At 38.1% G+C, this 17,310-nt stretch overlaps 2 protein-coding genes across 3 annotated transcripts; one reads left to right on the forward strand and one right to left on the reverse strand.

Moving 5' to 3' along the window:
• The first annotated feature begins 457 nt into the window (after positions 1–457).
• LOC120088157 (Prefoldin chaperone subunit family protein) lies at positions 458–4,716 on the forward strand. Of its 2 annotated transcripts, none has more exons than XM_039045265.2 (11): positions 458–769; positions 898–1,129; positions 1,273–1,332; positions 1,781–1,948; positions 2,625–2,691; positions 3,082–3,308; positions 3,442–3,540; positions 3,662–3,695; positions 3,927–4,057; positions 4,252–4,329; positions 4,420–4,716. In XM_039045265.2, the coding sequence occupies exons 2-11, from the start codon at positions 923–925 to the stop codon at positions 4,474–4,476; spliced, it is 1,128 nt and encodes a 375-aa protein (XP_038901193.1). In that variant the 5' UTR covers positions 458–769; positions 898–922; the 3' UTR covers positions 4,477–4,716. The 2 variants fall into 2 exon arrangements, with proteins under 2 accessions (XP_038901193.1, XP_038901192.1); XM_039045264.2 differs by having other exon boundaries at positions 460–782.
• SWI2 (switch 2) lies at positions 4,641–10,230 on the reverse strand. The gene is made up of 8 exons (XM_039045263.2): positions 9,737–10,230; positions 8,994–9,100; positions 7,550–8,465; positions 6,303–6,550; positions 6,051–6,177; positions 5,704–5,979; positions 5,352–5,622; positions 4,641–5,142 (listed from the first exon to the last, which is right to left on the reverse strand). Exons 1-8 carry the CDS (start codon positions 10,133–10,135, stop codon positions 4,817–4,819), a joined length of 2,670 nt encoding a protein of 889 aa, XP_038901191.1. The 5' UTR covers positions 10,136–10,230; the 3' UTR covers positions 4,641–4,816.
• Between the last annotated feature and the right edge of the window lie 7,080 nt (positions 10,231–17,310).

Here is a 17,310-nt window from a genome sequence, read left to right on the forward strand (position 1 = left end):
TCTTTTGTGTTTCAATTCTATTTGTTCTCAGTTAATAAAAAAAATTATTTCACATTTCAAGAAATTGATTTGAAAGAATCGTGGACATTGTTAGAAAATTCCCCAATTTGTGTATGTTCATACATGAACATTAACTACAAAGCAGGTTCCAACAATACAGAGAATTCAAAAGAATCGAGTTTTGAGTATGACGTGCATATAATCGAGTATAGACATGTCGATTGCAGTCGTATTGAGTGTCCATGCACTAGATATCGAGTGACCATGCATCGAGGAACGAGTGATGAGCCATCGAAGATCGAGTAACTTTGTATTGACAAGCGTGCAGGGTGCATCTCAGGGATAAATCGGTAAACATAAGGACCACTTTCTTTTATTTTCTATACAAATGACCATTTGTCATTTGAGCCTTCAAGCCCAAATTTTTTTAAAGGGAATTATTTTGTATGGCAAAATCATTTAATTTTTTTTTTAATATAACAAACTCTGTGACATGTCTCAATGATAGTGACAATTTAGTATATTTTTTTCAAAATTGCGAGACCTTCAGTTCCTGTCGTCTGAGTTTGCGCGAGCAAGACGTCGAATTCGCGGCGCCGTCTGGGTTCTATCGTCGCCGTCGAGCTCGCTGCTTACCGTCTGAGGTTGATTGGCTGATTGTTGAAGGTTCTCGTGAGGTGATTCGCCCTTACGGCCTCACCATCTGAGGTTGCCTTCTGAGGTCGTGAGGTTTACGCCCTACCCAATTCGCCAGGTTGAAGTTGAAGGCGTGAGTTGATAAAGTAATGCTTATTAGGGCTGAGTTTTTAAATGGACAGATATCCCTTTTCACCCTTCAAAGTCCTAAAACTCAACAAATTAAAAAATTTTGTCTTATTGTTTTTGACAATTTCCCAGACTTGAGTCACAGAGCAGTGTGATCATGGAAGTAGGAGGAGCAAAGGGAACGGTGACGCCGTTGGCCTCTTTATTTCCGGCTCAGGAAGCCCACAAGGCAGCGATGCGTGTCCAAGATGCGATTTCTGAGAAGCAGAGGGAGCTTGAGCGTCTCCGAGGTTTCATTACTGATAATGCTAACCTGATCAACCTCGTCCAGAAATTACCTGAAGAGCTTCACCATGAAGTCATGGTACTTTTGCTTCTTTCTTTATAGTTGGGCGTCGAGCGTTTTCTGTGTTGTTTGTGATAGAGAAAGGAAATTATGTTTGATTGAGATAGTGTTGATTGTTTGATTAACTTATTTGGGGGTTGGTTGTGATTGTTATTTTGAAGGTTCCATTTGGGAAGGCGGCGTTTTTCCCAGGGCGTTTGATTCATACTAACGAGTTTCTGGTAATGTATTGTACTATCTAATAACAAACTTCTTGGAAACTTATTCTCTGTTTGGTTGATAAGAAGGGACAAGGATTAATACGCCCATGGTTTCATTAAGTAGATGTTTCTATTGGCTTTCAAGTAGTAAAAGCTTATTTTAGCGGAGCACATGGGACTTGGTCCTATCGTCCTTCTTCTGTTCTGTTCAGTAGCCTAATGACGTACATTACTCTCTACATACATCGTTAAAGCGCCTTGTACAACTTTTAACTCTGGTGTAAAATTAAGGGAAAAATAGCACACTACTGGGTTTACGTTAAACAAGATCACTGTTTATGTTTTGATCACCGAATTGGAAATGTTTGTGGCCGAGTGCTGGACAGAATATGTGGGAAGGTTTTTTTTTTTTTTTTTTTTTTTTTTTTCACGAAATCAAGTTGAGAACCAAACTTAAATCCAAGTGCAGGTTCTTCTTGGAGAAGGTTATTATGCTGAGAGAACGTCCAAACAAACAGTGGAGATCTTGAAAAGGAGAGGTAAAGCTTTGGATTCTCAAGTTGATTCTCTGAAGGCCATGATGGATAATCTTAAAGCTGAGGCCTCATTTTTTGGTGCTACAGCTGCTGAATCTGAAGTAAGTTTAGCAATCAATTGGTGCTATACCATAACGTGATGTTAATAAATTTTTTATTATTTTTCTCTCTAGCTTTGAAATTTTGTTGTCTTGTTCAAAGCCTTAGATTCTATTTGTTAGGTAGATGGATTTTCTCCCATATAGAGAGAGGGAAAAGTTGAGTAGTTTAGAGCGGATAAGCATTATGAGGTAGACTTGGGAATTACATTTACGGTTAAGTTTCTTGTTTGATAGGAATGAATTTCGTCTCTCTTTTAAAATGACTAGGATATAGTCTAAGTTGATGTTCTGAGAGAAATGAAGAAAAGGAGAAAGGACCAATCTTGGACATTAAAAATGGATGAACATCGTGAAACTAGTATCTAAGGATCTCTGCTCGACAATTTTGTTAATCGTCATGGAAATAATTGAATGGAAATTACTACTATTATGGTTGCTCTTCCCTATTTAACAAATACTGGTTTCTGAAGTCCTGCATGATGACATTATTGACATGTGAAAAAAACTTATAATAATGTAACTCTAGTTGGCTGGAATTAAAAGGAGAAAAAAAAGGAGTAATTGCAAAGGTGTCTAGGCAATGAGCTTTAACTAGAAGCTAGAACATGTACTTTTGCCATATTGACCAGATTATCATACAATACTCATGTTGCTGTTCTTTTTATATTTCTATCAGGAGGGTCTAGTCGAGATAAAGGAGGAATATGTGGAAGAAAACTTTAGTGAGCAGGACTCTGGATCAGGTTGGCTCTTATACCTTTCCCTCCTTTTGTTGCTATGTTATGTTTTGGTTGAGACTTCATTGGTAAAGAGCTTAAGACTTCCTGGTGGTATGAGTTTTCCTTCAAGTTAATCTTGGGTTGAATGACTGAGTTAAGCTGAAATTTGACTTTTTCCCAATTTGACTCCTCATCTCCATCGTATTGTTGATGAAATATCTCAGGATTGATCAATTGGCATTGTAAGACACGTGAGGGCTTGTCTACCGTATTACACATATGAATAAATGTACTTAGCTTTTGGAGTTGTCATCTCCTTTGTATGCATCATAATTGGGTTTGGATATTTATAAGAACTACTTGTAAGCACAGGTTAAACAGATGAATTACGATGATGTTAATGTTTCTTTTCAGGAGTAAACAAGCAAGATGTTCCTAGCGTTTCTGGAGTTGACAAGGCAAAGATTGCAGAAGAGGATGCAGAATATGCCCGTATAATGGCCAGATTGGATGAACTTGAGAAGGAGGAAGAACTTGCTGCCGCAAATGGTGACCAAAGTGATGAAGAAGATGAGGAAGAGAAAGAAACTTCAGATCAATCTTTAGAGAAGTTTTATGATGATAAGCAGAGCTATTCAAAGGTAGTGTCAGGATTAAATGCCTTGACTAGATTTAAAGCTCATTGAAAGATATGATCATCAACAAACTTACTAGATGGATTGGTGATGTATTATTAACCATCTCTGATGATTGCTTTCTTTGAAACTTTTTCAGGGAAGTACTTCTGCGTGGCTGATGGATGAAAATGTAGGTAGTAAAGAACTACTGGATAAGTATCAACAACAACGAGAGGCTTCTACCAATTCATCAAATGTGACCAAGCTCTCATTTGCTCATTTTTTATTTTACTGTCTTGCTATGTATTTTTGTTATTTAGTGAATATAATTGTTTTATAACAGCATTCATCTTAAATATGTACATTTTATTATGCAGTATTCAGGGTTGTCGGAACAATCTTCATCCAAAGGTTAGTCTTCACCTCTTTTCTTCCCTTCACTTGTCCAGTATCAAAAGTTATTTGCCATGTACGTGTGGCAGCATTATTTCATGTTTTATATAAATTATAGGATGATAAACTATTTTTACCGCCACATCTTATCCATTCCAACTATAGTTGTTAGAATGATTTCCCTGGTTTCCAAAAATAAAATAAAATAAATGCTAAAATAGTAAAATGGTTTCTCTGTCAACTTTCCAGAAGACGTGTCAAGTGGCAAAAATTCTTTGAGTCAGACTCAGCGAGTGAGAAATCCTAATCCTGCTGCAAAGTCTGTAACGTTTGCTGAAGTAAAAGAAAAGAACCAAACATTGCCTCCATCTACCACTGAGGTACTTCAAAGCTTTTTTTTTTTTATATATATATATTTTATCATATTAATATAGAACTTATAGGTGCCCTGTTGGTCTTAAAATATGGATTTCCCCTTAATTTTGTGGTTGTTAATAGTTATCAGATAACTTCGAGTCCAGTTAGAAATTTTTGGCCTCATTAATCCATATTGTGTCCTTTCTTTCGGGTGTAGGCTTTCACAGGATCCATAATTGAGCGCCCTCCCATTATACCAAAAACCTCTAAACAAGAAACAGAAACTCCATTGCAGGTGGGTTTGCTTAGTTTACTCCATTCTTATTGCCATCATTTTACTAGTTAAATCATTGATGCAAAGGCCAATTATTTTTTGATTTGGCAGCCTTCTGGTTCTCAACCTTCAAAACCAGTATCCAGATTCAAGATGCAAAGAAGATAACCGGCTGCACACCACAATAACATACTTGGAAAAATCTGAAAATTTTGCCAGCAATTGATTTTGTTTGCTAGTTTAGATAAAATTTTGTTCCAGTTCTTCATGCCTAGGTCTGGTTCTCCAACAGTATTAACTAAAAGAGATCAGTATTGCCTTAGATTGCAACAGGTAGAAAGACGTCTCTGATTAACATACTAAATTTATGGTATGAAACAATTGTGAAGATTCGCTTAACAACAAAAACCTTAGTGCTTTATCAGCTACCTTTTAAAATCACTACCACTTCACATCTAACTACATTTTTACAATGAACCTGAGCTGAAACCTACAATGAGTGGGCGACTCAGCCATTTGTTATCTTCTCCTTTCTCTTCTTGTAGTCTATAAGTACCTTCTCCCTTTGCATTGGGGTTGCAGATAGTAACCATTTGCTGAATTCCAACTCGCCCAATCCCACAAATCTAGCAAGCATACGATATTGAATCTTCTTCCGGTCCATGGATGAAGAGAAATCATCTCTCTCACTAATATTGTCTAGTTTCCTTTTCTTTTTCTCAGGAACGTGCGGCTGCCTGAGTGCACAATCTTGAGCTATTGGCACAGCCATTTTTGCTTGTGTTCCAAGTCCAGAATTGACTATGTCTTCATTTCTATGTGCATATACAATACCTACAAAACGATGATCTTCAATATAAAGATTTGCATTTTACTAAATGTTAGAGATCTTTAAACAAGCCCATATTTCAAGCTTTTTGTTTCTAAACATACTGACAAAGTACGCAAGGATATGTGCTCCAACCTAGGATACTGTCATATTATTAACGCATGCTCATAACTGGAGATGCAGGGGAAATGGACTGACAAGAAGAGGAATTTACCCAAGTCTTCAAGCATAGGCTTATTTGTGGCAGTATTCCCTGGATGAGTAGGCTTTTGGGGTTCAAATACTACAGAACCGACAGCATTGGTTTTCTCAGAAGGAACAGAAGATCCAGCCTTGGACATGTTCTGGTCTGTGTTTGGGGCAAACCCTTCATTTGTTTTTTTTTCCTCATGCATCTCAATGATCTCACTAGTGAAGAGCTTATCCGACAGGTCTGAGAACAAATTGCAGATGCCAAAAAGCTCACCTTGGAATTTTTTACAATCCTGAAATTTCCCCCCTCAAGTGTTAAATGGGTAGGCAGAAGTTTTAACCCTAAAATTGACTAGAAAATGAAGAATATACACCTGAACACCTTCAAAATACCGCTTCTCCATTTTCCCAGAGACAGCAATATTTGATAACTGCTGCTTGTATACTTGGCGAGAGTATACAAGTTCTTCGAGTGAACCAGCAGCAAGAAGGCGGAAAACAACGACATGTCGCTTCTGTCCAAAGCGAAAAGACCTATCCTGTGCCTGCAAATCTTGTGCAGGATTCCAGTTTGGATCGAAGATCACAACTCTGTTTGCACTTACAAGGTTCAAACCAAGACCACCGGCTCGAGTAGATATTAGGAACACCTATAAGAAGAACATGTTAGAATCTCACCAATATTGAATTACTATTTCAATTTCTAATTTTAAGAACTAACCTGCTTGCTTGGACTCGAGTTGAAGTCATCAACAAGAGTTTGACGCAAGCTGGTTGGAGTGGACCCATCAAGTCTTGAGAAGGAATAACCTTTACGTACAATAAACTTTTCTAGTATGTCCAGCATCCTGAACAACAAAAAAGAATGTTTTTGATAATGCTTTTCATAGTTCATAAAAGAAGTTCAAAGTAATAAGCTTTTCTAACTTTTCTACAGATGATAATGAAAGTATGTTATTGTAAGCAACATGACCTGACAGAGTAACTGAATAAAAGAATTTTGTCCCCCTGTGAAGTCCAAGAGGTAAATAATTTTTCCAAAGCTCGCATTTTACCACAATGTCTAACATCACTAAGGGCCGTGAAGCTCTCGTTCTGAGCACTGCCTCCAACAAGATCAATATCAGAGCCAAAGACTGTGGAAGCAAATTCTGCATCTCTCCTTTGTTTATCAGGATCATCCTTTGGATTTGGTTTAATCAGTTCCAGATGATTGCTTATCTGAATATTATTTCGAAAGTTTTTAACATGTACGGCCATTAGCAATAAAAAATTATACAGAATACAAAGCACTTCAAAATTTTGGAATGAAAAGATAATTTATAGCTGTACTCAAGGGGAGTAGGACCACACATTCATCAAAATGTTCTCAACATGATATCTAAGATTTTATTTAGTAATCATTTGATTCTGTTAATTAGTCATTCTCTTTGGTAGATCCTTTGGTTGGCTTTCACACGGCTTTCTTCTAAACTTTGTGGGACTAATGAAACAAACGTCTTTTCAGAGATCTTTCTTCCAGTTTTAATCAATTTTTTTATTTGGTTCTTTCTATTGTTTTGTATTGGTACAAATCTAAGCAACCTTTTAACCGTTTCAGTCTTTGTTATTTAGTTTCTAATTGAAAATCTTTTTTGTAATCACCTTTAGATGCTGGGGATCTCCCCTTGATTTTATTTATTCAACGAAATGTTTCTTCTCAAAAAGGGAAAAAAAAAAACCTTCTATCCCTAAATTTTTTGCTTTATTATTTACTTTTTATCAATATTTTCAAAAACCAGCTCAGAATTTTGGGAACTAAAAAAATAGTTTTAAAGAACATATTTTTGTTTTTGAATTTAATTAAGAATTCATCTTTTGTAACTTAAGAAAGATGTTAACATTGAAAAAAGATCGAGAAGAAATAAGCTTAATTTTCGAAACAAAAAACAAAATGATTGCCAAACGGGACTTAAGATTTCACCTCGTTTGTTCCTATTCCAAGAAGAAAACTCACGTTCTCCTATTGATAATTTTTGAAGTAAAAGCAGTTCAAAGGATGTTGTTTAACAGAGCACATGGCTAAAGCTGCAGGGTGTAAGTTGGGAGTAATCTTGCATCGACTTCTCATCCTACTACTTTCCATATCCTCATAATATAATTTCTCATTTCTCATAATAGAAAAGAAAACATAAAAATCAAATCAAGCAAGCAACCAATATAAGCAAAACAGATATTTACCTGTTGAAGCTTTACAAGGCAAGGAAGAACAATACAGAAGGGGCATGAATCACAACCCTCTGGGTTGTCTCTATGAAGGTAAGGCCAGATAATTCCATCCGGTACAGTCCTTTTGCAACACTCTGCTTGGGTGAGAGGGCTCCCACAACCACAAGGAAGGTCTTTATTGATAAGGCATTTAATATCTGGTAGTTGTAACATTCTTCTATAAACTCTTTTTTGCAATTCGCTCATAGCACAGAATACAACATTATCTTCCTTTCCCAACATAAGATGCCCGATAGTCTCTTGCTTTGTTCTTCTTAGCATATATTTATGAAGAACTGCAGCTAAATGCTGTTTTCTCTCATCAGCAATTCGTATAAATCTTTCAGGAGCAGTGGACCTTTGGCCATGCTTAAGGGGTTCATCATAGAACTCGCGGAAATGTTCTCGAGTACCTAAGGATCCAGGTGCAACCAAATCAAAGAGATTAAATAGTTCCATAATTTTATTCTGCATTATAGTTCCGGTAAGACCAAAGCGCTTCAAGGTTTTTAATCCTGCACATGCGCTGTAGAGTTTTGATTTCTCATTCTTAAGCCGGTGAGCCTCATCGATGATCAAAATCTCCCATCTGACCTCCGACAGAATGCCACCATGGATTCGGTACGTATCGAAGCTAGTGATAAGTATCTCTATAGCACCTGCTTCTAGTTTATCATAAATCAAGTCACGGTTTGCCCCATGGTAAACTGCAACACTGAAGTTTGCCCATTTTGAGAATTCATCCTCCCAATTATGGATTACCGAAGTGGGGCATACAATTAGTACAGGACCCTTTTTCTTCCTACAAGTTTCCTTCTGGATCCCATCTCCATCTTTGGCGTATACAGCGGCCAGGAAAGCAATAGTTTGAATGGTCTTTCCAAGCCCCCTAATACCATTTTAGAATATGAGGAAAAATTACATCGTAGCACCAAAATTACAAACGTTTTCAGACAAGAAAGTAAAATTGCAAAGTTCGATCCACAAAAGTATCGTAGACCAAAGCGTAGTAAGTACATGTGTATTTAATTGTTAGCATCTAACGTAACTAAAGAAATCTAACAGTGCTCATGCTTACTTCGAAATTCTAACCCCAAATTAAAGTGTTGTTAATAGAACTTAAGAGTCAGGTACTTCTAATCTAAATTTCTTGAGGCACTTGTCTCATTCCAATTTTATCAGATGCCCCCGAAGGGATGAGGCACTCATCTCATTCATCAACATGTTTCTACATGTGTCACTTGAGACGTCTTCATTTCAATTCCTTTTCCCATGAGAATTTTTGCAAAAAAACAACAATCATCAACTGAAAACGTGGAACATATCAGATCACAGAGTCATTGTTGGTATCGTGAAGTACATGTGAAACAAATGGAACCAGGATTAAAAAACTCAGATAGGATATATTAATACGTACATGTCATCTCCAAGAATGCCTCCATGGCCGTTCTTGTATAAACCATACAAGAATTTGACTCCTTCTCTTTGATGTTCAAGTAACCTACAGTTGATAGATGGAGGCACCTGCAACCAATTAAAGCACAGAAGAGAGACGAGAGAGAGATTCACTCAGTCATTGGAGTTTCACCTAGTAGATTCAAAACAGAAACTAGACAAAACCAATCTGGTTATATTCAAACATGATCATATGGAAAAGCTAACATTCAAAGTGAAACATAGCCCCACGTTATTGCTTTATCTAGACAAGGAAGTCTTCCCGAATCAGGATTTTTCATATTCATGCTAAATCAGCCAACGATTTAAGCCCATTCGATAACAATTGGCTTTGAGCTTCTTATCTCAAAGAATTACGCTAGCTTACTGAATGTTTCTTCCTTTTCTCTTCTAATATATAATCTATTTTCCTAAAAAAATGGTGAAAGGAAAACAAAACAAAACAAAACAATTACTTCCTAGTTCTTTTAAAACGGAATATAGTTAACAAAAACTTCATCAATTACGGCGATAAAGTTAACAGTTCTGGAAATCCCCGCACCCATTGATATTAATGAATATGTTTGAAATTCATAATCTCAACTTAAGAAGTAGCTTATACGCTCCTCATACCATCTCAGCCTTCTCCCCTCTGCTCAAAACTGTACGATTGGTTTCCTCAATCTATGTAATTTAAATTCAAGACGAAGAACTAAGGAAAAAAACCTGTACGAGCGGAAAATCATCCTTCGACGACAAAATCAAAGGTTCGAATGGGCCTGTATGATCGAATTGGAACTGACCCAATTCGCATCTCTTTTTCAACACGTCTGGTTCTGGTTCTGGCACCTTCACGCCATTCTCCTCCTCTTCCCCTTCCCCCGTCTTAACCCTAATCTGGGTCTGCTGGTTTTGACACTGCGTTCGATTTTCAGGCGGGGGAAATGGATCCTGTAGACGCAGAAGCTGCAAAGAGAGAGAGGATTTGGGGGGTTTTCGAAGGAAATTAAGGTCAGATCCTTGGAAGAGTGAGGATTTTGAAGAAATGGGAGAAGTGGGTGCAGAGGCGGATGTGGAGAGGGTTTTGCAGGGTTTAAGGGTCTCTTTCAAACTCTGAAATGACATCGAAGTAGTTGAAATTGCAATGAATTGGGAGAGACGGTCACTTGATTCTTGAGACCGGCCAGGTATGGGGCCAAGCGACTTGGGAAACGGGGCAGGACCGAGCGAGAAGAGGAGGGGACTTTCCTTTTTGGCCTAGTCCTGGGACCAACCGGGTATGGGGCCAGACGACTTGGGAAATGGGGTAGGATCGGGTGAGAAGGGGGTGAAGAGGCGAGCAGGACAACTACTGGTTTTTGGCCCGGGCCCCGGCCCGGCCGGTATGGGGTCAGGCCAAAAACCAGTAGTTTACTTCTTTTTTTTTTTTTTTTTTTTTTTTTAAATATTGTAATGCATTGTTGTGTTGTGTTGACTTCTAATTTATCTATTTGATTGAAAATGTAGGTTATAATGAAACTACAAATGAAGGTTCATTCTATTGATCATTTTCCTGCAGCCCTTTCATGTTGTTCCCATATAGGAAATGCCAAACATGTTTGATCATCTCCTTGACACAAACATCATTTCCAATGGACTACTGATTCATTATATTTTTCTTCGAGAGATAGATGAACCTAAGAGAGATGTTATTGGTTTTAATCTTATAGGGAATAAGGTATCATTTAGCCAAATAGAGTTTGACCTTATTTGTAACGACCCAGATTTGTACGTATACAGGAAATTAAATGTCAAATATTAAGCAGGACGAAATTTTATTTAAAGGGGTGGAAATTTAAAAGAAGAAGAAAAAAAAAATGAATAATTGGAAATTGAAAATTTATTGGATTAATTGGAAATTTATTCATTATCCAAAAATAAGGGAGCAGAATCAGGGAGGATTAATTGGAAGATTGGACACTAGCCAATTCAGGAGACAACGAGCAGTAGATAACTTTTGTTTGGACACTACTCATTGGAAGAATTGGAGGTGAATGCCCATATACTCTTAAAATTTGAAAGAGTTAAAAAGAGGAAGTGGAATCCACAAGCAGTGAAGGCAACCACGCGTAAAAACCAGCGAGATTAGAGAGAACATTGGAGAGAGCGAGAGTAAAAAGAGTGAGATTCTTAGGAGACAGTAGGAAAGAGCGAGAGCAGGAGCGGGAGCGAGAGCGTGAGCGAGACCAGCGACAGCGAGAGCGAGAGCGGAAGTCGCGAGAGCCAAACCAGCGAGAAAGCTGGAGAGAGCAAGATTCTGAGAACAAAAAGAGCGAGATTTGGATAGAAGCGTGGATTATGCATTGTGACCACGATTTTATAGATTATACATAGAAAAACCCTAAAATTGAATACAAACAAAGAATTATGACGTAAGGGCAAACGTTAGCCAAGATTAGGTGTCTTATTGAGAGGAATCCTTAAACCTTAAGTAATTCTAAAGAAGCCACCTGTAGGATGATTTGTCACACTGAGAAGAGCTGAAAACTACTATAAATAGGACCCTTTGCCGAAGATTTAACCCATTCTCAAACAAATCTCAGTAACAAAGAATCGTGTGAAAAAGTAAGTGTGAGTGAGGAAGTTCTGTGAGATTAAAAGAGAACAGCTCGGGTAAGGTGCTGCCCAAATTTCTTCTTTTGATTTAAAAAGGAAAAGCTCTACTGATCAAATCATAAAGAATAATAAGGAATAACTAGATCACGGTAAGTAGTTTATCTCACCCTCTTTTTAAGTGTTCTATGGTAGTGTACCTTTATTATGTTGCATGATTATGTTAATTGTTATATTGCATTACATGTTTAGAACACGTTTCTCTACAAGGGACCCCACGCATTATGTTTGTTCACGATTATGTTAAAATCAAGTTTTAATTAGGTGTAAGTTATGCTTCTAATCTAATCTTACGTTTATGTTAATGGTTGATGTTGGATGCGACTCTGGCCCTACTGACTGCATGACCCGCTAATCATCAGATGGGTTAGTTCCGCTTAAGTCCTCATATTCCTATTAGGGTGGAGAAATTTATGCTTCCAGGGCTGGCAGGGCATGTATGGTTACACCCCTCCAGGCCTAATCTTACGTTATGTTTACGTTAGGGACTAGCAGGGTATGTATGGTTGCACCCCTCTAGTCCAATATTACGTTTATGCTAATGGTTGATGTTGGATGTGACTCTGGCTCTACTGACTGCATGACCCGCTAATCATCAGATGGGTTAGTTTTCGCTTAGGTCCTCATCTTCCTATCAGGGCGGAGAGATTTATGTTGGAAGCATAACCGACCACCACATGTTATTATACGTTTTCGGTCCCGATCATATGTTTTCATGACATGTTGCTTGTGATTGTGTATTTGGTCACTACCCTACGTGAGAACTACTTACTGGGTATATTATATACTCATCCTATATTTTTACAGACTTTGTAGGTAAGGACACAACGTAGATGGCAGAATTGGACGTCGTTCAAATGGCCAACCATAAAACTCACTATTATAAGCATATGCATTTTGTACCACCACGCTATTGTTTTATGGATCCTAGTGTTTTGATAAATAAACGTTTTTTTATATAGTTTTCTATCTAATTAATAAAATTTAGATATGTTCTTTGAAATTTTCACCAAACTCATCTCATGATAGAAAAGTCTAAGTATGCATGTCGTAGCGGTCGGATCATAATGTGTAAGGATCCTGGCGCTACAGTTTGGTATCAGAGTGTTTGGGCCAAATAGGCTCTATTGCATTAGAAGAGTCGTGGTGTTTGATGGTTCGGCCTGTTAAGTGATGCCCATAGCCATGCCAAATACGCTGGTAAGTGGAATTTTCAAACAAGTAATATAGTAAATAATTTAGTAAACATAGGTATGAGTTAAAAAAAATGATTTGAGAATATAGGACGTTCCATCCTTCAATATTTGACGAATCATCCGTGCATCCAACTATAACATTGAATTGGATAGAAATAAAACTATTTTCCGCCATATGAACATCCCAGAAGAACAAAAAGTAAATTGTGCCACCTTCATGTTAAGAGGTGATGTAAAGTTCTGGTGGGAATCCACACAAAGGACAATCAAAGGTACAGTCTCATGGCAGCAATTCAATCAGGCTTTTTACAATAAGTATTTCCCTTTGACAGTGAGATGTCAAAAGGAAGTGGAATTTCTTAATCTTCGTCAAGAAAATATGTCAGTGGCAGAGTATGAACGGAAATTTGATCGCTTGTCTCACTTTGTTCCTCGACTAGTGGACACAGAAGAGAAGAAGGTGGAAAGGTTTATTTGGGGATTAAAAGAAGGCATTCGAGGCATTATTACTACTTTTTGACACAAAGAGTATGCCCTTGCCCTCGAGTCGGCCTTACTCATGGAAGTAGATCTTGCTACCAAAACCTCAACTTCGGAACGAGGATTCATGCCAAATCAAAAGAGGAAATTCACCCAACAAGGCTTCCAACGTTCACAATGGCAAGAAAAAATTTCCCAAAACACTCAGAGCATACAGTCACAACAGAAGAGCCGAACATTCACATATTCTAAGTGTAGAAATTGTGGAAAACACCATCAGGGGCAATGTTTTCGGAACATAAGGGTGTGTTTCAACTGCGGCCAGACGGGTCACTATGCAAGGGCTTACCCAAAGTTCATCAACCAAGTATCAACTGCCCAGACCACCCAGCCTACTAGTAACAAGGTTACCCAACAACAAAAAAGACGGGTGTTTGCTATTACACGTCAAGAGGCAGAGGATCAAGATGCAGTGGTTACAGGTACATTACCCATCCTCGGGTATTATGCCTTCACTTTATTTGATTCGGGCTCTAGTCATTCATTCATCTCTACAACATTTGCACAACATGCTCAATTAACATCAAAGCCCTTAGGCTACATTCTATCCGTAGCTACTCCGGCAACTCCTGCCGGAGTATCTATGTTGGCCCACTCAGTAGTAGAAAAATGTGAATTGTCAGTATCAGGACATAAACTAGGGGTGACCCTTATCATCCTTGACATAAGTGATTTTGACATAATACTAGGTATGGACTAGTTAGCAGCAAACTATGCAAGCATAGATTTCCATAATAAAGAGGTCATATTCACCTTTCCAACAAGAACCAAGTTTAAGTTTAGGAGTTCTAACACACAATTAGTCCCAAGAATAATTTCAGTCTTAAAAACTAAACATTTGCTCAATCATGGAGCTTGGCCATATTTAGCAAGCGTAGTAGATTTACGAAACCAAAAGGATGAAATTAAGGCCATCCCTGTAATAAGAGAATTTGAAGATGTATTCCCAAAAGAGTTACTGGGTTTACCACCGAATCGAGGAATAGAATTTTGTATAGATCTAATTCCCGGAGCTGAACCAATATCTAAAGCACCATATAGAATGGCACCTGTGGAATTAAAAGAACTCAAAATACAATTACAAGAATTGTTAGATAAGGGATTTATACGCCCTAGCGTGTCTCCATGGGGAGCACCTGTTTTATTTGTTAAGAAAAAGGATGGATCAATGCGTTTATGTATAGATTATCGGGAGTTGAATAAGTTGACAATAAAGAATAAGTATCCACTCCCACGCATTGATGACCTATTTGACCAATTACAAGGAGCCTCAGTATTTTCCAAAATAGACTTACGATCTGGATATCATCAACTACGAATCAAAGAGTCGGATATACCCAAGACTGCTTTTCGAGCAAGATATGGGCATTATGAATTTGTTGTGATGCCCTTTGGATTAATGAATGCCCTCGCAGCCTTCATGGACTTGATGAATAGAATTTTTAAGGACCATCTTGATAACTTCGTGATCGTATTTATAGATGATATTTTGGTCTATTCCAAGTCTGAGGCAGAACATGAAAAACATCTTAGGGACGTCCTTTCCATATTAAGAAATGAAAAGTTGTATGCCAAATTCTCCAAGTGTGAGTTTTGGACGCGACAAGTTGCCTACCTAGGGCATATTGTAAAGCAAGAAGGAATCTCAGTGGATCCTGCTAAGACTGAAACAGTTAGCAAGTGGCCTCGCCCAACAACAGTCAGCGAAGTGCGCAGCTTCCTTGGATTAGCAGGATATTATAGACGATTTGTGAAGAATTTCTCAAGTATAGCATTACCCTTAACCAACCTTACTAAGAAGAATAATCCTTTTGTTTGGAACCAAGCATGTGAGCAAAGCTTCCAGGAACTAAAAGAAAAGTTGACCACAACCCCTATTCTCACCATACCTGACGGATCAGGGGGTTTAACTGTGTACAGTGACGCATCGAAGAAGGGGCTTGGTTGATGCAACATGGAGAGGTAATAGCATATGCTTCAAGACCACTAAAACCTTATGAACAAAATTATCCCGTTCATGACTTGGAGTTAGCTGTCGTAGTCTTTGCCTTAAAGATATGGAGACATTACTTATATGGGGAAAAGATCCAAATTTATACAGATCATAAAAGCCTTAAGTACTTCTTTACCCAAAAAGAGTTAAATATGAGGCAACGAAGATGGTTAGAATTAGTCAAAGACTATGACTGTGAGATCCTCTATCATCCAGGAAAAGCTAACATTGTTGTTGATGCTCTTAAGCAGAAAGTCAGCTCATACAGCAACTCTAAGTACTATTTCCAAACACATAATGGATGACCTGGAAAGAGCTGAGATCTCACTAATACCAGACACCTTCACAACTCGAATATCACAGTTAATTATAAGACCTGCATTAAGGCAAAGGATAATTGATGCACAACAAATAGACAAATACCTAAACAAACAATGACAATCAGGGAATGAAGAAACCAGTCAATACTCTACAGCCCCAGACTCTGCACTCTTTTACCGTGGGCATCTATGTGTACCAGATGATGAAGAAATCAAGAAAGAACTACTGAAGGAAGCTTATGAATCATGCTTTTCAATACTGGGAGTACCAAAATGTATCGAGACTTGAAAGCACATTACTGGTGGTGTAACATGAAAAAGGATATAGCTGACTATGTAAGTAAATGTTTGGTTTGTCAATAGGTGAAAGCTCTATGGCAACGACCACAAGGACCCCTTCAGCCTCTAAGTATTCCAGAATGGAAATGGGAACATATTTCTATGGACTTCATCTCAGGACTCCCAAGAACTGTTAAAGGCCACAACATGATTTGGGTGATTGTAGATCGACTCACCAAATCGGCCCACTTCCTACCATGCAAAACTATTCACACTACGGAAGCACTAGCTCAAATGTACTTAAAAGAGGTCATCCGGTTACATGGAATCCCAGTATCAATTGTTTCAGATCGAGACCCTCGTTTCGTCTCCAAGTTCTGGAAAAGTTTACAGAAAGCAATGGGCACACAGCTAAATTTCAGCACAGCCTTCCACCCACAAACTAATGGCCAAACAGAACGAGTTAATCAAATCCTAGAAGACATGTTGAGGATACTTTGGATTTTACTGGAGCATGGGATTCGCAGATACATCTTATAGAATTTGCTTATAATAATAGTTATCAGGCAACAATTGGTATGGCTCCCTTCGAAGCCTTGTACGGAAAGAAATGCAGATCCCCTATACACTAGAATGAAATCGGGGAGTGAATACTACTAGGACCTGAATTGGTGCAGCAAACATCAGAGTCAATTAAGCTAATTCGGGAAAGAATGCGAACAACTCAAAGCAGACAGAAGAATTATGCTGATAACCGTCAAAAAGAGCTGGAATTCAAAGTAAGGGATCACGTATTTCTAAAGGTAGCACCAATGAAGGGCATTATGCGTTTCGGACGAAAAGGCAAGCTTAGCCCTCGCTTCATTGGATTCCTTGAAATATTAGAACATATTGGCCAAGTAGCTTACCGATTGGCATTACCACCCACACTTTCTACAATACATAATGTCTTCCATGTATCGATGCCTCGAAAATACGTGTTTGACCCATCACACGTAGTAAATTATGAACCTCTACAAATAAGTGAAAACTTGGAATAGGAGGGGACTCTGGTTTGCATCCTAGCAAGAGGGAAGAAGTCGCTTCGTAATCGAGAAATAAGTTTAGTGAAGGTTCTCTGGAGAAATCAGCAAGTGGAAGAAGCTACATGGGAACGAAAAGAAGAAGACAAATACCCTTATCTTTTTAAGAACCAAGAAACTTTCGAGGACGAAAGTTCTTAAGGGGGGAAGAATTTAACGACCCAGATTTGTATGTATACAGGAAATTAAATGTCAAATATTAAGCAGGACGAAATTTTATTTAAAGGGGTGGAAATTT

The sequence above is a fragment of the Benincasa hispida genome, chromosome 10 (genome assembly GCF_027475165.1).
Source record: "Benincasa hispida cultivar pf3 chromosome 10, pf3_genome.v1.1, whole genome shotgun sequence".
Lineage (NCBI taxonomy): Eukaryota > Viridiplantae > Streptophyta > Magnoliopsida > Cucurbitales > Cucurbitaceae > Benincasa > Benincasa hispida.

Excerpts from the sequence above, each read along its gene's own strand:
- LOC120088157 (XM_039045265.2), top strand. The coding sequence starts at position 923 with ATGGAAGTAGGAGGAGCAAAGGGAACGGTGACGCCGTTGGCCTCTTTA. Across the intron at positions 3,309-3,441 it reads ATAAGCAGAGCTATTCAAAG|GGAAGTACTTCTGCGTGGCT; the intron begins GTAGTGTCAGGA and ends AAACTTTTTCAG. Across the intron at positions 3,696-3,926 it reads GGAACAATCTTCATCCAAAG|AAGACGTGTCAAGTGGCAAA; the intron begins GTTAGTCTTCAC and ends TCAACTTTCCAG.
- SWI2 (XM_039045263.2), bottom strand. The coding sequence starts at position 10,135 with ATGTCATTTCAGAGTTTGAAAGAGACCCTTAAACCCTGCAAAACCCTC. Across the intron at positions 6,178-6,302 it reads TTATTCAGTTACTCTGTCAG|GATGCTGGACATACTAGAAA; the intron begins GTCATGTTGCTT and ends TTTGTTGTTCAG. Across the intron at positions 5,143-5,351 it reads GCCTATGCTTGAAGACTTGG|GTATTGTATATGCACATAGA; the intron begins GTAAATTCCTCT and ends ATCGTTTTGTAG.